This window comes from Misgurnus anguillicaudatus, chromosome 3 (assembly GCF_027580225.2).
Source record: "Misgurnus anguillicaudatus chromosome 3, ASM2758022v2, whole genome shotgun sequence".
Taxonomy (NCBI): Eukaryota; Metazoa; Chordata; class Actinopteri; order Cypriniformes; family Cobitidae; genus Misgurnus; species Misgurnus anguillicaudatus.
The window spans coordinates 28230299-28253751 of NC_073339.2; the positions used below are offsets into that span (position 1 = coordinate 28230299).

Below are 23453 nucleotides of genomic sequence, written 5' to 3' on the forward strand. Positions count from 1 at the left end.
CATGTTGTTCTGCGATTAGATTTCTGTGTGATACTGCATCACCACTTTTTACTTTCAGTTGCGTGTACTTTTGTAGACTTTTGAGATGATGAACACGTTCATCTGTGAGTTTTGATTGACTGACCCTCGACAATATTTTGCATGTACGAAGTAATTCTATATAATGTACATATACACACTAGAAAACATTTACTACTAATATTAGCAGGTTTTAGAAAAATGCACTTAGGTTTAAAAATCATTTAAAATGCACTAATTGTTTAAAAGAATAAAATCTGCTATCACTTTGCTGTTTATTATTAGATTAGGGTCATTCCATGAAATCAGTGCCTTTTGTGTCCCTAAGAAATAAACTGGCATGACGTACTATAACAACAGATAAATCTGTGATTTCAAAACATAAATACTGTGTATTGTTTTATTAATATTAAACCAAAGTAAAGCCAATTAAATATTATTTTAAATAATTAAAAATACTTTTCTTCCGATACGTTTTTTGGCCTCTTGCTATGAATGTTCCATTTCAACAGGACTTTTAATGTGCAAATTGAATGCAAAATGATACAAAAATCATGTTTGCATATTGTTCCATGTATAGTCTTATTGTCATGCAATGATTTAGCATAAGTACAATATTTTTTATGTACTATAAATCATTTTATCGGTCTCCCCGATTTCGTGTCAACCCTGTTACACTCACCAAAAAAAAGCTTTGTAAAACAATAATACATTCCATTGCCATGCATTTTTTATTTATTTATTTAGGGGCAGTTTCCCAGACAAGGTTTGGATTATTCAGGACTAGGCCTTAGTTATTAAAGACACTTAAGTATGTTTTTACAAACATACCTTACAAAAGAAACATCACTGATGTGCATTCTGGGACAAAACAATGGCACTGATATATGTTAAGATATGTCAGTGCAAGATGTTTTTAAAATGAGCCATTTCAAACATGCATTTTATTCTAGGACTAGGATAAGCCCTGTCCGGGAAACCACCCCTTAATGTAAAATAATCATTATCTACAAGTAATATCCCTTCAAAGTGTACAACATGTGCATTTGTGATTTGATCTGTTAGCTAGCAAATAAGCTTGAAAATGTCAATATTGTAATAGTAAATAGTAAAAATATATACATACACATACACATACACACACACACACACACACACACACACACACACACACACACACACACACACACACACACACACATTCTGGTTTCCATGTTTTGTGGGGACATTCCATAGACGTAATGCATTTTATAGTGCACAAACTGTATATTTCCCTTACCTACCCCATTCCCTAACCCCAACCATCACAGAAACCCTTCCGCTACTTTACATTTTCAATAAACATCATTTTGTTTGATTTATAAGCTTGTTTTCTCATGGGAAAACACCAAAGTGTCCCCACAAGGTCACAAAAGCACTGGTACCCCATTCCCTAACCCCAACCATCACAGAAACTCTTCTACTACTTCACATTTTCAAGAAACATCATTTTGTTTGATTTATAAGCTTGTTTCCTCATGGGGACATCAAAATGTCAGATATGTGTCATGTCTTAAGTAAATATGAACATTCGGTACCAAAATTGGAAATGCTCAAAAGTTTGTATCTGTGCATTAGGACTTCCAGTGACGAAACCCCAATCAGGAACAAATATGTCGGGTAACTAATCATCCCACTAGGATCCCTTTTGTTTTTTGTCCAGTCACTGATACTGTACAATCATCTGACCCAATACAGCTCAATATTTCTTTATTTTTTGTTGAGCGACAAAAGTGATTTTTATGTAGGCTATGGATTAACACCATTAATTTCCATGAGGGGGACTGGATTTAGTTTTTCCCCATGCAGCCACAACTCCAGCTATGACAGGACACCGATCTAGTCTTTCGCTTTGCAGCAATCAGCCTTTCAAAATAAAATTCAAAAAGTTTAAAAATTAAGTTTTTGTTGTTTCTGTGACACCACTCTCTGCGACCCACTCGAAATGGTCCCACCAGTTGAGAAACACTGTTCACTGCATTCTTTGCATATATCACGCATGCAGCAGCTCATAGACGGTTTCAGAAGCAACAACATACACTAAAATTTTGCTGTAATTATGCAACTGGTTGCCAGTAACTTACTGTAGAAGATAAAGACTAAAAATGATTAATGTTCATTTAACTTTGAACAAACTATTGCCAGTAAATAACATAAATGTAAAATCTACAGTAAGTTACTGGCAACCAGCTGCCAGAACAAGTGTAATTTCTACAGAATCTTTTTACAGTAAGCAAACGGCTTTTGTGGACTAAACGCAACTTCCAGTAGACTTCCACACAAAAGTAATAACAACAGAGTCCTTTTACAGTAGTTTATATCTGATAATAAGGGAAATAAATGACAGGTAAATTACCTTCATATCTAAAGCGTAACAACTGTTACATTGAGCAAATATTGCTTTGTAAAATCAATGTATACAATGTCAGTTACAGGTCCTTGAATTCTCCTTGAATTCTTGCCTGCCTGCCAAACCTCTTCGCACAGTTTTGATCCATGCTCATCATCTCTTCCCTTGTCACCCTGTTACTGCTTAATGTAGTAATGATTGTACTGTACACTGATATGTATTTTTATTTCTTTTTTATTTTATCAAAAGAAGATTTGAGCTAGACCAATATATTTTTCTTACAGTTTAATAAACCCTCTTTCAGCTCAAATCATAAAATCATGCAAATAAAAAAAACGAAATGGCACCAAATAATAGGAATGACCCAACCATGACAGCATGCATGTGTTGAAACCGTCTATATTGTAGTGAATTGTGTTAGCAGGGCAAGTTGTGGGTTCAATCCTCAAAGTACAGTACAGTAGCAACATATCATGGTGCGGTAGTATGTAATTCTAAAAATAGTATTAATTTCTGCAGAAAACAACTAAATTGTAATAAAATTATTGTATTATCAAATTACATCCAACAGAGCAAAATAAAACCCTTAAATTTAATTTGATGTCACTTTCAAAATAACCTTGCATGTCGAGATTTCTGTCCACCCACAGAAGGCATACCCAATAAAGACACTGTATAATGTCATTTCTATGTACTGTAATAACATCTACAATTCAACATACAGTAGTCTTTAGTTGTACAAAGGTACTTTGGAATTTCTATTGGTACTTTGTTGACAGCAATTATATCACTGCTTTATAAAAAAAATCACTTGATATATTAATTTAGCACTGATGCATAACAATAAACAAAATGTACTGTATAGCTTTGTATGCAATGTAATGAAAGTCGCTTATTTGTATAAATTGCACAAGGGTGGGCAGCCCTTAGGAAATATCCTCAATAAATCCAAGGGATTACCCTCAAATGACAGGTGAGGAATCTCCCTGTAAGCCCAAACAAGGTTTAACCTTTGTAAAAAAAAAAAGATCATTGTGTTGGCGTCTGTCTGAGAAACAGCCCAGCCTATGGAGATAAGTTTACTGTTCGTCTGAAGCATTTCAGAAAAAAACCTCCCAAAACAGACACTTGAATTAGCCTCAAGTGCAGATTCCTAACAAGAGGTTTTACCTCAGTGTTTGTAAAGTTCTCACTGCCTCCAGCATGAATCATACCACTAAATATAATGCATTAGGCTCACCTGCTCACAGAATAAATCAGAGGTGGGACAAGGAGGTTGTTTAAGGACAGAGAGGGTTTTTTCGTTTATCAAGTATTGGTATTTAAAACGGTCCATTCCATTAAAGAGCTTGGCATTATATGATACAGTAGCATTTGTACTTTTTAATCATCTTTATTTAACGTCTTCCCGACATGGAAATAGGATACGTGACCTAGGTATCAGCCTGTCAATACCCACACACCAAAATGTGACCCAGATTTGCATGCTGTTAAAACAGAGGGAGGCACACACTGTGGCCCACACTCACATATTTACATCTTCTCACACAAATGAAACCGCCTGACACGGCACTAAAGAAAAAATACACAAGAAAGACCATGGTTACCACTAAAAGAGCTATTAGGGCTTAATAGTGCACCACTTTAGCCTAAATGTATCCCAATATGTTTTGCTTGCTACAAAAATAAACATGCATGTCATCTATTAGTTCCTAGTGTTTCCAGATTTCCGTATAAAAATACGTTAATGGATAGAAATAAACTGATACATGTAGGCAAAAGTGAGATGACAATATTGCCAGGAGCCACTAATTATCAGCACAGACAAAAACAAATTAGATAGATGTTTGTATATTTAAAGTTAATACCTAAAGCTGTCGACTTTCCTTCCTGATTGTATAAAGCATTTCATTAAAAAAAAATATATATATATATCATGTCTCTTATTCAGATACACATTCTTAAACTAAAAATAATTTGTAAAAAAAAAGTATTTAAAAAAATCTGATGCCTTTCACAAACAAGACTGCATTTTCTTTATAAAATGTGAAAAGTAAATGGTAACAATTGTAAGAGTGCTTAAAGAAATCTGCAGAGGTATGTGCTATTAGCCACGTGATAGATAACCTGCTTGAAGAGGTGTGGCTAATAACTCTACAGGTAGACTGTTCCTCAGGTAACATATCCAGTTATTGACTGTCCTCTTCTCTCCTCAACTTTACGAAGACTGAGACTACACCTTCGAATAAGGCTGTTTATGTGAGTTCTATCTTTTTTGAAACATGTAAGAACTGTTCAGAAAACAGGGCAGCATAGAAAATCACAACAATCTAAAATGAAGTGACATTAGAAATGATCACTGAAAGAAAGTGACATTTGTCTTTGGGGATTTGAAGTGTTGCAATATGCCTGTTATTTCTTCACCACAATAATTCCAACAAGAAGATCTGTTGCTCCTGACAAAGCTTTGGCTCATCTAAAACTGTTGGATTTACCTGACGAAAAGTAAGAGTCAGTGTCAGACTATTTCCAAAACTGCTACTCAGTTGGGATTCATTGTAACCAGTCATGCCTGTGGTTAAAGTGGAGAGTGATTCTCCCTCCGAGACCACTCTTCCAGTGAATGACAGTCAGAGAGCAGAGCCACAAAGGGGGCGGCGGAGGAAGAGGCCACTTCAGCGAGGCAAACCACCGTACAGCTACATAGCTCTGATCTCCATGGCGATTGCTAACTCACCTGACCGCAAGCTCACGCTTGGGGGGATCTACAAGTTTATCACCGAGAGGTTTCCTTTCTATAGGGACAACTCTAAGAAATGGCAGAATTCCATTCGTCATAACTTGACCCTCAATGACTGTTTTATTAAGATCCCACGAGAGCCTGGTAGACCAGGAAAGGGCAACTACTGGGCACTGGATCCCAACGCAGAAGACATGTTCGAAAGTGGCAGCTTTCTACGCCGTCGAAAACGCTTTAAGCGCAGTGACTTCACTACATATTCAACATACGTGCATGAGTCTCCCGTCTTCCCATCAGTACAGATTGCACGCTCAGCCTATGCCAACACTGTCTACTCGAACATGGCAGTGAGCCCACCTTATGCACAACAGCTACCTTCTGCCTATTACCAGTCCTCCTCACCGAGCTTTGATTCGGGTCAGTCAAGGGTCTTCAGAATCAATTCTCTCATTGGGTCGCCTAGCAGGATGGGACAAACCGCAGAGATGATGCCTCAGCAGTCATGCCGCAGTTTCAGCCCAGAGACCGGTTCTTGCAGTTTGGGAGGACCAGGCTTCCAGCATCAGTCCTGCAATGGTGATACCGTGCTGTCATGCTGCTCTACCTCCTCAAACAACATGGCCTTTGCTTACTCCAGCCAGGGACATGGACAAACTCAGGTATCATACCCGCAAGGTAGCACGCAGAGCTATGGGCCAACAGGGAGGGTGGCCATCTCCAGTTTGTCTCCCCTTGCTGGTGATGCTGTTGGTGATCCATATGGTCGAACATCTCCAGCACAGCTGGGCTCCTTTGTTCAATACAATACCTCGGGTCCAGTAGGCAGTTCAGGACCTTACATCAGACATCCAGCTTACTCAGGTAATATGGAGAGATTCGTGTCAGCCACTTAATAAAAAGGTCAAGGTTGATTTTCCAATTGCGCGGACTACTGCCTGAATGACACATTTGGAGGAATGTTTGTGGAGATATTTAAGAATATTTTAGGCAATATAAAAAAACTTTATATTGAACTGAAAATATGTTAATGAAAAAACATGGAAAATGTGATATTTAAACTGCTTTTTTTCTCATTAGAGTGGAAAATTAATGTGATCTCTTTTAACACGTCTGTAAAGAAACTTTACATTATTGTAAAAATGCACAAAGTGCTAAAGTTCAAAACTTTTTTTTTTAAATCAGGGTCTATGTTTTTAACTGTGTGAAATGTGTTTATAGATTTTGTATATGCTCTTTGTTTAACTGCCAGCTATGGTGACAAAAGTATAAATGGTTTCCAATGATACATTTAATTATTTCAGTGATATAAAAATCTTTCTACATAAAGATGTGTGTGACTGTATTTTTAAGGATAAAATGCCATGAGAATTTTTAAGAAAGCATATATTATTTATATTTTAACTAACAAAATTTAATTAAATTCCTTTAGCTATACGCTACAACCCGACTAACTAAAAATGTTATTATTAACTGACTGTTAAAAATAAAAACCCCAAACTAAAATGTTTGAGAAAAGCAAAAATCCAAACCAATGCAAATCAAAGCAACCTTACAAGTAAATCGTAAAGTGTCAAGTAAATAAATAAATAAATGGTGCAACTAGTGAACAGGCCAATGCCAATATTTTTTTTAAATAATTGTACACTAGTTAAGAAATTCCAGGACAGAAAAACATTTTAATATTGTGGGTTAACAGGAACACAACCTTTGCGGCAAGCTTTTAATCAAACGTTAAAACTAAATCAGAATTTAAATTTAACGCTGTTGCTTTTAATAATTACATCTTTTTATGAACAATTAAATCTGTGTAGTGTAACCAATCAGAAATAAATGGTTATTTTGCTATAGCAAGTGTGGTGACTGTAATCCAGAAATAATCCCTAATCTTTTAGCTTTCATGGAGATTGTGAACATGTTTTCTTCTGAATGCAAAAAACATGTTCACAATCTTCATGAAGGATAAAAGATTAGGCATTATTTTTGTTTATACATTTTATTTTTGTTTATAAATGTTCTGTATGTGCATGGCATGGTGGTGCAAAAAAAATTGCTGAGATTAACTCCTGCTATGTAGACATAAATGTGTTACAATTTAGGTCTTCAGATCCTACAAAACTTGACTGCAAATAATTTGGAATGATTACTAACATTTAGCTTTAACATTTACACAACCTGTCAAAGAATTACTTTCAACGCATTATAAAGCTGTTGTTTATTTACTAGTCAAAGTAAATAGTAAATACCAAATTTACAAAAACAAATCCAAAATAATTTTCCAGTCATTACTCTATCTACGATGACATATTATTCAAGAATGAATAATCAAGTATGAATTACACAAGTCCTTAAGTCAACAGTGTTAGTTCTACATATAACATTTTGAAAGAATTGTACAAATACAAAGTATGAATATTACATAATGTAACGCAACTGTATTGAACACAAAGAGAAGGCCTGAAGAAATGCTGAAAAGGAACACTTGAGCCGTCAACTTGCGTAAAGCTTTTATATGGATGCCGAAAAGACAGATGTATTGAGTATCACTGAAGCAGAAGAGCAAATTAGGCTGAACATTGTCCCAGAATAAGAGAATTAAAGCAACGCTTTTTATCAGGTTTTCACAAGCACTAGCAAGATCAGAATTACTATGGTAATTACTGGACTTTATCTTTTCATCAATCAATTCAGCCTTTATATCATATACTGCTGTATAACAATCAGTGAACAGTCGGTGTTAAACCCTGTTAAGGCCTTTATTAGAAGACATTTTTAACACATTTTATTTTTTCAAGATTGTGACAATTTACAGAATGAGCTGATTGGCTCACATTTCAACAGCCACATAACACATGCTTTAGTTTAAATAAGAACTTAAACTAATGTTAAATAATGATAAAAACATTTAAATGCTTAAAAAAGAACAGAATTTGCAATGTTGTAACTTATCCAAGGAATTCTACAAGTTTCTGTAGTTCAGGACAGCTCTTGACAAGATCAGGAATAGAAGACAATGTCTGTGGGTGAGAAATTGTATTGTATGTGTTAATATATTTTCCAACATATATTTGATTTTAAAAAAAGTTTTTTTAGGGCTTCACTCACCCGCCTCACTGTCTCAATCATATCATCGAGCATATGTAGTTCTCGCTCCAGTTTACTCTGGTTCATGGCATGGACCCTTTGCTATAGAGCCAATTAAATTTATACATCAACAGAACATGCATTAATACAGAGCATACGAACAATCACCAATATAAGTCAATAAACCGTTTTTGATTAATTAAAAACATGCAGGGTTTTATCAGTTTTACCTACAAACATGTTTATTACAAATAGGAAAAAAACATAAAATAAAAAAATTCAGATTTTAATAACACAAAAAATAACACATGGTTATCTATGTAAGAAATTTCAGCACTTACATGTCTTTTTGCTCGCTCTAGGACCTTGGCACGATTTTCCTCGGTTTCCATTAAATTTGCCTTGAGTTTCTCAACCTTAAAAACAATGTACGTTTGTGTAATGGAAGAGTAAAAACCTTCCTATAGAGTCATTAACATATTCAAATAGGATCGGTCTATAATTGTGAATTTACTGAGATTTATTTAGATTTTATTTCAATTTGATACTGAGATTAAGTTACAGCCAAAACTAGGCATTTTGTTTAGTGGCATATAGGATATAATTTCAAACTAGAGGTTAATTGTACTATATGTTTAACAGAAAATCTACCATACCTCTCTGAGCAGTTTAATTCGATCATCTAATGCTGTAGTACTGGCTGCTGATTGGAAGCCTGTTTGCTTAAGCTCCTCTCTCAGAACCTGAGCTTCCACCTGTGCCTGCTGCAGCGATCGACGCAAATCAGCAACCTCTCGACGCAACTCCTGTTTTCCACAAGCACAACAAACAAACGTTACTATACAACAGGGGTCTCCAACATGGTGTTTGTGAGGTGCCCGCATAAGCACATTAATAGTCTCAATTGTAATATTTATTTATTACATATTTTTTATATTAGCTTGGTTTGGTTTACGTATGTTTACATTTTAAACAATACTAAAACATATAAACAAGTAAAATAAAATAAAAACAATAAGTAAAACAAAAAAGTTTTGAGTAGACTATATCAAAAAGTAGCCCTCCAGATTGTTTTATCCATTGTGGTAGCCCTTGCTCACAAAAAGGTTGGAGACAGTTCAACAAAATAAAACTGTCCGTTTTTCATTTTTAAATGATCAAATGGTGTGGTACATTTGTTTTGTCAGTGTATACATACACTATTCTCTACTCTGTATTTTTGAGCTGTTTCCATGTTTTCCTCCAACTCACTACAGAGTTTCCTCAGGCTTCTTTCCTCCTGAAAAACAACATACGGCTTAATAAATATTGATCAAAAATAGTGACTTAAAAATCTTATGTAAAAAGTCTGGAAAACCAACTTCTTGAAAATTTCTTAAAAAAAAAAAAAAAAAGAAGTCAGCAAGTGATTACCTGAGCTTTTTGCTGCAGGGCCGCAGCATCCTTCTCCACTTGAGTCTGCAGTCTCTCTACATTCTGCCTCAGCTCTGAGATCTCCATTGTGTCTCTTTGAGACGTTTCCTGCTGCGCCTCCTGGAGGCCACATCTGAAACAGAAAATCAATGATGAGTGCTACAAACAAGTATGGGGTGAGAGGCATTATCTCAAAAGTTTGATCTCTGATAAGTTATGCATCTGCAGAGAAACATAAAATTACAATTTTAATTAATAAAAGAAAGGACTAAAATGTAAGACGACGACAACAACAACAACAACTACTTTTGTTCCACTACTGTTTGATACTCATCATTAGCTATTTTGTTATGGATATTATTAAAATTCTTTGTTATTTTCCTGTCTACTGCAATCACAGATTAATTAAGTGGCTAATAAAAAAAAAAATTATGCTCATTAACATAAAAAGAAAAAGCACACACATAAACCTCACATGGGTGTGCGACTAAAAATAATTTTAGAAAAGTCTAAGCTTAAGTAAAGTTGACACAACAAAGCTTTGTAAATTTAAACGTTTAGAAAAAAAAAACACTTGAAATCATGCGTTCCACAATTATTGGCACCCCTGATATTAATACTTTGTACAACCCCCTTTTGCCAACACGACAGCACTTAATCTCCTCCTATAACATTTCACAAGATTGGAGAACACAGAGAGAGGGATCTTTGACCATTCTTCTTTGCACAGATCTTTCTAGATCATCCAGTGTCCTGGGTCCTCTCTTATGCATTCTCTTCTTTAGCTCGCCCCACAGGTTTTCGATTGGGTTGAGGTCTGGGGACTGAGATGGCCATGGGAGGACCTTGAGTTTGTGACTGCTGAACCATTTTTGTGTAGATTTTGCCACATATAAAAAGTACCTATTATCCGATTCACCATTTTTCATTTCCTTTGGTGTGTAAGTATGTATTACTACATGTTAACGATATGCAAAAGGTACAAATCCCAAAGTAAACGATGAAGCAAGTTATCGTTTCCAGTGTAAATATATTTTCTTGGACTACAACAAACACATGTTTGTTGAATTAACTAGTGACTAAACCATGATTCAAACAAAAGGTTGGAGCAGTACAGAGTAGCACTTGTTTGTCGTTTCTAAGATCACAAATGCAGACATGATTTTAATCTGTTATATACTGCTTGTATAGATAAGATAGTAAATACGATAAAAACATGGTAAGGAATGTCACATTTCCTGCTGACAACAGAGGTATTCAGACCAATCAACACATACTGTTTAGCTTGCCAATCGGAGGACAATGCGCCTTTCAGAACGATGAGCTTTGTACCAAATCAACATGTTTCAGGGAGACAGGCCATAGAGAAGCAACAATAATGTACGGTATGTGGAAAATAATGCGTTTTTTAACCTAACCACGCGAACACATTGTATTACAGCAAACACAACACACAAAATAATCTTGTTTTTAGCAACCAATACCAATATACTGTTAAGTGGTAACTGAATGTCTAAAGTCTGCAAAATGCTGCACTACCTTAGAAACGGATTACGTAATGAGGATACAACAAAATGGTATGTGTAATTGGTTATAGTTATGTAAAAAAAACATACAGTGTAAAAAATGTCTGTAGAAATGACACTACTGGCAGCTGATTGGCAGTAATTTACTGTATATTTAAATTAATGTTATTTACTGGCAACAGTTTGTTCAAAGTTAACTCAACATTAAACATTAACAAGTCTTTATCTTTACAGATTAAATCTAAAATAGCAGCCTCATGCAAAGCATTCTGGGAAACAAAATCTGAAGGAAAAAAGGTTGATGAGAATTTCTGGTTCCAACAATGCTTTGCATGAGGCTGTTATTTTATAGTTTAATTCTGTAAAGACAAAGACTTGATAATATTTAATGTTTATTTAACTTTGAACAAACTGATGCCAGTAAATAACAAATTTAAATCCCAGTGAGTGGGAATCCTTACAGGATTACAGTGGTTTCACTTACAATAATTTAAATAAATTATATAATGATAATAATAATAATAATAATCCTAAATGTAATTTAATAAATCTAAATAAATTATTATTTTGGCATTATAAAACTTATTTTTAAACACTGCTTGTTTTGTTGTCAGTGTTTTTGTTGTCAGTCACGTGAGCCACCTGCTGGTGCAAACGCAAATAACACACTACATTCTCTACAGACACAAAGTCTCAACTAACTGTGATTCAATGCTCCCCGTGGGGAAAATCATGTAAGCTAGAATGTTGTGTTTGTTACTGCTTTAAAATTATGTGGTTGGTATGATTGCAGTTGTAAATTTTCTAGTGGTTCCGGAAACTGTATAAATTAACACAAGAGTAGTCTACTCACAATGGGTCTCATTCACCAAGCATGCATATGCACAAATTTGTGCGTGAGATGTGCGTACGGACGTTTTCACGACCAAATCGTGATTCAACAAAAACTTTCGTATCAAAATGTTTTCTAAATGTACGCAAAAATTTAAGAAAACTTAAATTAATAATCACATACGCTATAATCAAATAGGCTATAATTATAATGTTTATAATAATGTTGACATATAAAATTTACATGATTATATTTTATATTATAATATTTTCTGTATTATATATATTATTATAAATTATCTATATTATTATTATTATTATTATTATATACATTATTATAGCCTACTTATTTTTTACACATATAAAGATGATCACGTAATGAAAGTATTCACACTTTCCTTACTCACTTTTTAAATCTCTATATGAAAGCGTCTTCTTGATGCCTTATGTAAATGTCACGTAAATGTAACGAGAAGTCCAAACGTCAATCACTTGATCTCCTGTCTGTTTTATTAGATACAGTGTGTCTTGGTCATATTAAATGTCTTGGTTGATTAAATTTGTTAACACATCCAATACTTATTTAATGTTACTCCGGTCGGTGGACAACACTAGCTCCCAAATAAAAAATGCAAAGCAAAACAAAACTTTACCAATAATAAATATGTTCATGGATTTTTTTAGAGCTCTTCTGCTTTTATGACAAACTGCTCTAAAATTTTCTGTGGACCAGCGCTGCGCAAAGCCCTTATATAGAGCTGGTTTGGGCGTGTTTTATGCAAATTACCAGCCTCGTGCAAGCGGCCGGTAATGTAGAACACTCTAAATTCACAAACTAAGTGCACATCAAAGCTTTACGCCCATGGCCGGCGCATGTACTCAATTGTTTCCAATGGAAGTGCTGTGTTTTTCAAAACAGCCAGCAGCAGGCACATTTTTTCTGCGCTGAAAGCTGGCGCTTGCCAGTTTTTCCGTGCTGAGCGCTGAGAGCTGAAAGAGATTCAACTTTGGGTGAAAAGCTCCACTCGTCAATGGCAGTTCTCACAAGGCCATTCAATCACAATGGAGGAAGGGCAGGACAAATATCACAACAACCAACCGTCTTACAGCTCAAGTATCACAGCTACTAAAGCGCGAAAAAATGCTAGCTGTTGGCTTATTTGAAAAACGCAGAGCTGCCATTGGAAACAATTGAAAACATGTGCCGGCCACTGGCGTAAACGCTTTGGGGTGCACGCCCACAAAGAACAAGTATAAGAACAAACTCATGTGCGCACGCACGTGTTGTGAATTAGGCGGAACGTTTTCGTTAGAAGTTCAAGTGTGCGTATAAATACAGAGGGGCATACGCAATTATTAGTGAGTGAGACCCAATGTCCCTTCTCAATCTCTACTTGCAGAAAAAATAAAAAAAGATGTTAGATGTATTGGGTGGGGAACTACGACCGCCAACGCCCCAGGCCAAAAGCTGGTATAAATATTGGTATAAACTGTAATTATTTTCCTAAAGGTGACCTTTAAGGAATTCAAAAGTAATCACATAACATTGAATACTTTTATATTTTGGTGCTTGGATTAAGTTACTGAATACTTTAAGTAATTTGTAATTGTAACAGAATACATTTTGAAAGTAACCCTCCCAAGTCTGCATTTTAGGATTTTGACGTCTAATTGCACAACAATGTTGAGAAATACAAGTTTTTAGAGTTTTGCTGATCTTACCCTTACATAACACAAACCACAAGGGCAAAATAACATACAGTGGGGTTCGAAAGTTTGGGCACCCTTGATGATAAATATGAGCAAAGAAAGCTATAAAAAAAAATTAGTATTATAAAATACAATATTTCTTTTAAGCTCTAATTTTAAAAAATTACAAAAATTGGATTGTAGTCTACAATTTACTTCGGCAGCATGTACATGTGGACTCGATGCACATTATCAGAATTCTGCCCACTTCTGACTCACAACTTGTAAGTAGTCTATTTTTTCATATTTAAAGAATTTACTAGTGACTATTTAAACCATGATTTAAAGGGACACTTCACCCATTTGCATTAATCTTTGTATAGTTAGAACCCCAGTCATGTTTTTGAATGGTCGTGCATCATTTCCTCAGTTGCCACTGAGACAGGGGAAATACAGATTTCAGTGTTGCACTTCCTTCTTTCAATGATGTAAAAATCATCATTTTGCATCATTGAAAGAAGGAAGTGCTATATTTTTGTTGAGGGAGTGAGACTACAAACAACCCTTTTCTTGGTCAAATAGGCATCAAATTCGAAATGTATTTTACATTTCGACTGCAAATATGACGCACTTTCATTGGGTTAAATGCTCCTTTAAACATAAGTTTTGAGCATTGTAGAGTAGCAGTTGTTTGTCCAACTTTCACTTTTTACTGTGTATATGAACATTTGAGTACTCACATGGTCTGCCGCAGAGCTTGCTGTTCTGTGTCTTTCTGGACTCTCAGCTGGTCAATGGTGAACTGTAGGTCCGAAATGGTCTCGCCAAGATCAGACAACAGCTCCAACACACAGCTTCGTCTCTCTTCTAAAAACATCGACATACAAGTACACTAACATAACAATTCACTTTAACCATTAATAATAAGAAACACAATTACTTAAGATTGTAATGGCTCAACAGTACAGAGTGAAAAGCTTTTTCATAACTCTTTTTTCGGCTATTGAAAAAACAAGAAAACTGAAAAACACCATCTATTGGTAATTACAACATGTATTATTAATTCATCTGAAGTGATTAACAGTAGGTTTTAGGGCTGCACGATAAATCGTATGCGATACCACGCGCATCACGTCAGCAATGCCGGTTCCTTGATTACTGACGAGATGCGCGTGACAAACACATGCGATTTATCGTGCAGCCCTAGTAGGTTTTCAAACAAAAACCCATACAATGTGGCTTACTTGGGCACCCCACTAGCCAAACCTCCATTCATAGTTATCCTTTACTTAATATCACCAAAGATTTCATCTACATCAGTGATTGTGATTCATTGTGAGCTGACATTATAACAACTTAAACGTTAGCTTAACTGCTAACAAGCTCCATTAACAAGTTTAATGGAATAACGTTAGGGAAAATAGATCACGACACACTTACTAACCACATTTGCCATGTTAATGTTACTGTTGTGCTCAGTGCTCAAAATTAAAACCAAAAGAGGAATATGTCGTTAACTTGATTCTGATTGGCCAAAAGATTCCAGGCACTGTACCAAGGATGTTTAAGAAGAAAGACAGCTTGAGACTTTATTGTGTGTGCTTGCTTGCCGACCAGCCCCCCAACAACTTTTAAAACTAAAATATATTTCTGAAACTATTACAATTTCTGGAAGTCAATGGAAGTCCCGCCTTGACAGTGACCAAAAGATGTCATCACACAATGAAGAACTGCCAGGCCATTTTTAGAATTGAAAATAGATAGTAGAGGAAGATATCAGCAACAATCTTAGCTGTTATTTATATTTAGCCATTACGTTTAAGTCTGATAACTGCTACCGTGAATGAGTATGTTTGAGTACAGATTTCTTATTAATGTGTTCTTTTAAATGTGTAGTAATTGGGTACCTTTCACTTCTGTGTGTGCAGTTGAGGGTATTCGGGTGAAAGCACTGATTTCACTGCCAATACTATCTTGTTGCATCACGCTATCCTCTGTAAAACATACAGGGCAACATTGAATATCACATCAAGTTTATTTAAATTACCTAATTGTATCTCTACTTGACATTACTTACATACTTGTTTACAACATTTTATTAAAATTTTTATTCACACCTGAACCCACAGAATGCTCCTTCTGAGGATCTTGTGTCTTCATCATGGCCACCATAATGGAATCCACAAAGGAGCCAGAGGGATGTTGATAAGACTGTACTATCTTATCTGAACCCTGAGATACCTGTGCAGTGAAAGAAACAAATTACAAGGTAACAGTTATCATGGGTGGAGCTGAAATAGATTTGAACTTAGAATACACCTTGAAATACTCTGACCTTAAAAAAGGCACAGCATAAATATCATGACAAGTTAAAAACAGAGACCTCTTTGCTTAGGGATTCCTTTATGGTGTTAGAAATACAGCAGACTTTTTGATTCAGAAGAATAACATCATTAGATGCCTGGGCTATCTTCTCTCCTTGTTCCAGCAGCATGTGGCGAGCTTTTTCTCGTGTGCTGTCCAGCTCTTCCTGAAGAGAGTCCTTCTCAAACCTTAAGGGACAGCATCAGATAAAGGCTTTTATTTACAATGAACAGAAACATTTAAGAGATACAGTACAGTAGGTCAGTTTGGACAGTTTGGATATGTTACCGAAGTTGTTCCAGTGACAGTTTGAGGTCTTCACACTCCAGATTTCTCTCTCTGAGGCCCTGTAAGTGAGAGCAAAGCAGTCTCTCAGTTTCCTCCATCTGTTCCCGTGCCAGTTCATTCTCTGCCTGCAGAAACTGATGGAACAAGAAAAAATACCTCGTATTCTGGGAGGAACTCTGGTATGGGAAAAGTGTTGTAAACATATTCTTAAATTGTTCTATGGAAATAAGTCCCCTCACCTCTGTCATTTCTTTGGCACTGAAGAGTTCAGTCTGAAGCCGAGCAAGTTTACTGAGCTGATGGTGATTAATCTCAGCCTCAGCGTGAAGCTTTTGAATTAGGGTTTCTCTCTGTGATAGCGCTGCCTCATAATCCTTTATTTGTTGTTTGGATGACTCCAACGCTGCCTCCAGACTACAAAAGCATTTATATAACCAAATGCATATAAAGAAAGTCTAGTACTAATTAAATGTCATTAACAAAAGCATACAAATAGAATACATACCAGTTCACTCTGTCAGCAGCCTGATGACTCTCATGCATTGCCTGCTGTGACCTAAATTAGACAATCATTTTAAAAAATATATGTAGAGCATATTGTTAAATCAGACAATATTAGTGCTTTTGTTTACAATAAATAATTACAGTATGTATTTTATGTGCCTGGAGTAATAAATAGTATTTTTTAGTAATTTTACATTTATACACTCTCTACAATATGGTATTAAAGCTGTGTTTTAATATCATTGTTATCAATATAGCCGTACAGAGACTTAGGCAACCTAAAGGAAAATGTAAAAAATTGAAAAGGGCTAATTTGGTAGAAAATGACACACTTGCTGGTCTCTGAAGCGAGGGTTTGTTCTAGGAAGGTGTAAGATGCCAGTGTGGACGTGACAGTAACTGAGAGCTCAGTATTGGTCCTCTGCAGCTGTGAACGTTCTTCTTCTGCCTGACTCAACTGCTCCCTTAGCACTGACATCTCTGAACAAATACACAAAGTGTCAAGCAAAAGCGTTACCTTCATGAACGAAACAGACAGTGACTCAACTGAGTGACGATATAAACCACTGTGGTACCTGTAGTCATGATGGTCTGCTGCATGTTCAAGTCTGCAATCTGTTCACTGGCATCTTGCAATCTTGAACTCAGTTGGTCTAGTTCGTTTTCCATCTAAGGATTTATGGAAAGAGTGATGGAGATAAAGTGTGATATTGTTATCTGGAGAGAAATTAAAAGGTGGCATCACAAAAAACACGACTATCCTATAAATGGGTTACTGGTGAAAATCTGACCAGGTCTCTCTCCTCCACAGCTCTGTCTCTCATAGCCAGATGCTCCTTGCTCTCCTCCATGGCATTCATGGCTCTCTGATGGAGCTTATGAAGCACTGGGTATGTCCTCTGAATCAGATCTTGAGCTTTTCTCAGCTGCCAATAGATAATAATTTTTTTTAATTGCAGCTTCCTTACAAAAGTTGATTTTTTATTCAGTGTAGGTAATGTCTTTTAGTCTATAGGGTTAAAGAGTGCCAGATTTATGTAAAGTCTTACCTCCTCTAACAAACTTGTGTGATCCTCGTGCTTCCTTCTGAGATGGACATTGGCAGCACCGATGGACTCTGTATATGACTTACTTAGTTCCATCTAGAAGAGTTTACACAATCAATACATTTCTTTAAAAAAAGAACTGCAGAGCCATTGACAATTAAGAACAGTCTGCTTTCCTCTCACTGGGCCTCATTTATAAAACTGTGCGTAGGACCCTTACTAATAGTCTACCTATGCACAAAAGCCAAAAATGGTATATGCCAAAAATAAATATTAAGATTTATAAAAACAAATTAATGTTTCCTTTATAAATCACAAGTCGCCTGCAAATGTGCGTACATAAATTATTCTCATATCCCACCCTTCAAGTACATTCTCCCATTAGGTTTGTTTTTTTTATAGATCACAACCTTTTCGTGGGAACTGCCGTACGCACGTTTCAAGCCCCGTTTTGTGTGTATGCACGCTTTACAAATGAGGCCCACACTGTACAAATAAAAACAACGTACAGTACAGGCCAATAGTTTGAACACACGACTAAAATGTTAACTATGATCTTAAAAATCATTTAATCTGAAGATGTATGGTTCAATCCTTGAAATTACATCTGTAGACAAAAATATAACTGTGCCAAAGAGATTACTTTCTGTTATTAGAAAACAAAATTGTTTATTTTACAACATTTTTTTCTAAATAGATGACTTACACAGAATATTGAAAAAAAAGCAGCCAATAAGAGCCTTTATTATATGTTAAGTCCTTTAATATTCTTCCTAAAGTGAAACTTCAAGAAGCTGCTTTAAAAAAATGACACAAGTATGGTTTTGCAATTTCTAGGCAAAGGGTGACTGCACTTTAGATAATAAAATATAACAGTTTTGATATATTTCGCATGCTTTTAGTCACCAACATAAATCCCACAGTTGAATTTGTGTTATGCCATAGTTTGGACGAGTTTATTATTATTCTGTTATCTGGAAAAAATATAAATAAAGAACGAGTGAAAGTGTCAAAACTTTTGGCCTGTACTGTATATCAACTAAAATTTCAAAGAAGCTTTGCACTGTAATTTATTGGTTTATTAAAAGATATGGATTTCTTCAGAAATGAGTATAATTTTAGGAGTTATTTAGTAATTGCCCTTATTTTATTGCATGCCAGTGCTTTGATCAATTCTCAGTTATCTGACTCTTAACTACAAAGAATACTATCTTTTCAAATAGTGAGGCATTTGAAAAAAGCAGACCAAGGATGGGTAGGCCAGCTTGAGAGCCGCCATCAGTTCCTGGTGAGATCCAACATTGCGTTCCAGTTCTGCCACCTGAGCAGCATGATACTCCCTCAACTGCTGAGTCACACTGAAGGCCTGCACACAAAGACAAACATTCAGTATAAGAAGATCCAAGATGAATATATTTCCATAAAATTCCAATATCAGGTTCATTAAATAGCCATGTACCAAAACCAGGGCAAAATACATATTCTCACCGCTTCCTTCTCCTCTAAAGCATTTTCCATGTTCTGTCTCATGTCCGCCATCTTCTCCACCATCCGCTGCAGTGTCTCCCTGTACCTCCTGTACAGAGACTTCATCTGCCTGACCTACATCACATGCATCTTACCATGAGCTGTGATTTCTAGGAAAGGATCTTCCAAAAAGCTGGAAATACTGATAAGTAACTGATTGAGATAAAATACATACTTGTTCAGATAAGGTTTCCTGATCAACATGAACAATGTCTCCAATCTGTTTCATTGTGAAGATAGCATCCTCTGTGCATGTCTTAACAGAATTCTGCAGAAGAATTGCATTGGTTTTAAACTTGTGTTTGATTCTTATGATTCCTTAGATCTTAAATTATTCATGAATTAGCATCGCTCACCATTCCAACCCTCATTTCTTGAATGCGGTTATATAAACTCTGAAGAATTTCTTGATCATGCTCGAGACTCTGAATTTTCTCCTGGGCAATCACATACAAATCTTTATATGTCCCATTCTGACAAAAAAACAAAACAAAAGAGTATTAAAAAGCTGAATTCTTTAATAGAAATAAATATTAAGTTTTCCTTGATACTGATTACTTTTTTTACAGGCGCAACACAACAAAAAAAACCCTGCTTAATCTTATCTGTTCAGCGTTGTCCATGACATTTGACAGTCCCTTAGTTTCTGGTGGTTTCCCCAACAGTATAATCTCACTGATTTATAATTGTCACACAGCTCTATATTTTACATTATAAAGGTTCTGGCTGTGATTTTGTTGCTTAGCGCAGCATTTCGCTTTCATATAACAAAGTAATTACTTGATGCGTGAAATGTGTGGCGTCACACCTGGATACAACACAGGATTAAGCTACTGTACATGCTCTTACCTGTCTGAGCTCTGTGTGGTCTGTCTGGATAAGTTTATCTCTAAGATCAGAAGGAGAAGTTTCTTTGCTTGGATTGTAACCCCGTGCAGAGGCGAGCTGCTGGGAGAGGACCTCCACCATGATGAGAGTGGAAGTCAGTCTCTGCTCAACTTCTGATCTGGACAGATGCTCCAGGTTTCCAGATGTCCATCTTTAAAGAGTCACAAAGAGACAGTGTATACCAAATCCATGCAATACATTTCTTCAAAACAGCTGCTAAACTGGACTTACTTCCATAGCAGAGAATCCGTTGTTGTGCTGGCATCAGAAACATTAACCTCCTTCACAATCTCCACCGCTGAAGTATTAATGCTCTTTTCCATTCGCTGAACTGGGGTTCTGCACACAGAAACACTACGCTTCTCTACTGGAGAAGTGCCTACTGAAGCACTGCAGCGGTTTGCTGGTGCCGGACCCACCATTTTCCCAGACGCAAGTATCAACAGTTCAGCCATTTGTCTGAGCTGTTCCTGAAGAGGCCCGTTGCTCAAAACAGCAGGGTCAATTGACACCTTCTGGTCCTGTCCAGAAGCCACTTTAACTTCCAGATCCTTTTCTTGGGGTGGTTTTACAGGAGTAGGTGTGTAGCTAAATGCATTTGCCAGGGTTGTGGAGTTGAACTGCGGAGGAGCCAAGGGACTCTCTGGGAGCTCAGGCCACAGATGGCTCAATATGGCATCATGCGAAACACTCCTGCTTACAGTGGACGTCTTCGGAGTGCATGAACCTGTTAGAGCAATAGCACTGGCATAATCTTGCTGGACAGAGACAGCTTCACCAGACTGATCACATAGACGCATAACTTCTATCTCTGGAAGAATTTCCACTGCTTTTAAGTCCAGTGCATTATCTTTGACATGGCTGGTTTCTGGATCAGTATTTTCAGAAAAGGCATCTTGATGACAAGACACAACCTCCTTTTCCTCAGCATGTGAAAATGGCTCTAGATGTTGGTCAGGGTGTTTCTCCATGACCAAGATTTCATCACTGGACACCTTTTGTTTATTGCCACTGATGGACTGCTCAGTATCTAACTGTACAACATCAGAACTTCCAATCTCATCTTCACAATGGCTCAGTGTTGACAAGTGCTGGCTTGTCTGTTTGCTGACAAGTGATGTCTCCGCTTCCTTTTCACAGCACATAACAGATCCAGACATTTTGTCTTGTATCACATTTCCAGATTTTTCTTGGCTTGCTAATAAAATCTGTGATTTGGTACAGACCTCAATTTCAGTGTTCATCACATTGTGGACCTCTGACTTTGCCATTGATAAATCAACATTTTCTTCAGTATTACAGTATACGTGATCAAGGTGTTTGCTATCAGTCGTCCAAACAGCAATGCTGTGACCATCGTCTTCACTGATGTCATTCAAACAGCACTGATTCTGTAACCCAGCAGAATTCTCCATACACAAAGACATTTCAGACACCTTAGATAGATCAGCAATTTCAATTTCAACCCCAGAGCAACAAAAGGATTTAAATGTGATATCTCCTTGTCTATTAGATTGGACATCATCACATCTTTCAGAGGGATCAGCATGCCCATGATTGTTTAGGTTGCCTGTATTTGTTGTCTCAGTAGTGACATTTTCATCAGTTGACTGAGAGGTTGTACTTTGGCTGTTGTCTTCATTTGAAGACACATGGGACTCCAGATTACAGTAAGAGTGGTCCATAGCCTGACAATGTACATCAGTGCAGCTTTCAGAAAGGTGAGTATTGTTACCAGGACATTGCAAATGATTTTCTGATACTAGGTCCTTTGCGAGAATGGATTCATCAGTATTGACTGAGCCATCTGATATCAGCACCTCCCCACTCAAGCTCAGGAGTGTTACATTTCCCAGATCACAAGTAGAGACGTCTTCCTTCTGATCTGAACCACAAAATCTCCTCTCATGAGAGTATGGATGTTCGATATGCTCTCCATTGGTCTGATTATCATTTGTGCATTCTGCTTCATAGGTTTCATTTAGGTCAGTTTCAGGTGGTTGATTGTTCTCCATAGCCAGACGCTTAATGAGAATAGACTCATTTGACATTACATGTTCATCCTCAACTAGAATTTCTCCTTCAAGACACACAAAAGACTTTAATGTAACGTCCTGATGTTCATCAGTGACTTTTACGGTTTGTTCATCACTACAGACAGCCGGTTTGCTGTTGGATTTTTCCTCAGTAACATCTTCATGCTGGTTGAAAACATAGGGGTTAGAGCAAAATAAAAACATTTAAGTAACTAAACATCATGCAAAATATTAAAATAAAAACTGCAGCGATCTGAGAACATACCTTGATTTTATGGACCATCTCATGCATTGATGCATGTTTAGGAATTAAATGAGTGTCCTGTAAATTGTCCAGTTCATTTTGTACATCTCTGAATGGGGTTCTGTCTGATCTGGGCTGAAGTTGAACATACAAATGTATTATTAAGACACAAATGCTAATACTGATATGATTTTCACAGTCACAACATAGATTTAATTTTACATAGTTTCGCATAGTGCATGGGCACTTACGTGTGACAATCCACGGATTGATGACATGTTTAATGTCAATCTGTAGTTACACAAACAAACAAATACACAAGTGGGTATACAAATAGACATAATAAACACAATGAAAAACAAAACAAGGCAACACAGTATATTAAATCATATTAAACAGCTCTCTTGATTTGACATTTCGTGCATACAGCAATGAAAACACGTTTCAAGCACTACTAAAATAAGTAGGATTAATTAACAAGAAGTGAAAATCTGTTGTCATTAACTCATTTCTGCTAACGTTAGTAGTCTTTGCTGTATGCTGAGATTATTATTTCATAGTAAGTAAATAAAGCTTTGACCTTCTGAATAATACAATAACAGATTCGTGGTTATAACAAAGCCAAAACTTTTCTGATCACCAACAAGCCCTCATTGGCATTATTGAGATTCAAAACAAATGTGATTTATTCTTACCTCTACGTCGCATAAACACAATAAAAGCTAACTTAATGGTTATTTTGGTCGTTGATTTAGTTCAATAAACATAAGCGTTACGGATTTAACCGCCACTCTCACATTCAAAATATGACGCACAATCATCGCATTGGATGAAACTAGCGAGTAAAATACGGAACCCCGTTAAGGTCA

At 36.3% G+C, this 23453-nt stretch overlaps 2 protein-coding genes across 2 annotated transcripts; one reads left to right on the forward strand and one right to left on the reverse strand.

Annotated features, from left to right (window-relative positions):
* The first annotated feature begins 4589 nt into the window (after positions 1–4589).
* On the forward strand, positions 4590–6344 carry foxe1 (forkhead box E1). Its single transcript, XM_055206634.2, has one exon. It carries the CDS (start codon positions 4976–4978, stop codon positions 6038–6040), a length of 1065 nt encoding a protein of 354 aa, XP_055062609.1. The 5' UTR covers positions 4590–4975; the 3' UTR covers positions 6041–6344.
* A 1537-nt stretch (positions 6345–7881) lies between these two features.
* spag5 (sperm associated antigen 5) lies at positions 7882–23450 on the reverse strand. Its single transcript, XM_055205294.2, has 26 exons — positions 23280–23450; positions 22836–22875; positions 22606–22719; positions 20536–22505; positions 20266–20455; positions 19773–19889; positions 19592–19684; positions 19378–19491; positions 19136–19255; positions 17893–17985; positions 17635–17769; positions 17419–17512; positions 17176–17323; positions 16845–16895; positions 16579–16753; positions 16340–16473; positions 16071–16239; positions 15805–15928; positions 15595–15681; positions 14428–14554; positions 9642–9774; positions 9427–9507; positions 8885–9034; positions 8570–8644; positions 8250–8330; positions 7882–8161 (listed from the first exon to the last, which is right to left on the reverse strand). Exons 2-26 carry the CDS (start codon positions 22860–22862, stop codon positions 8090–8092), a joined length of 4674 nt encoding a protein of 1557 aa, XP_055061269.2. The 5' UTR covers positions 22863–22875; positions 23280–23450; the 3' UTR covers positions 7882–8089.
* Positions 23451–23453: the final 3 nt, after the last annotated feature.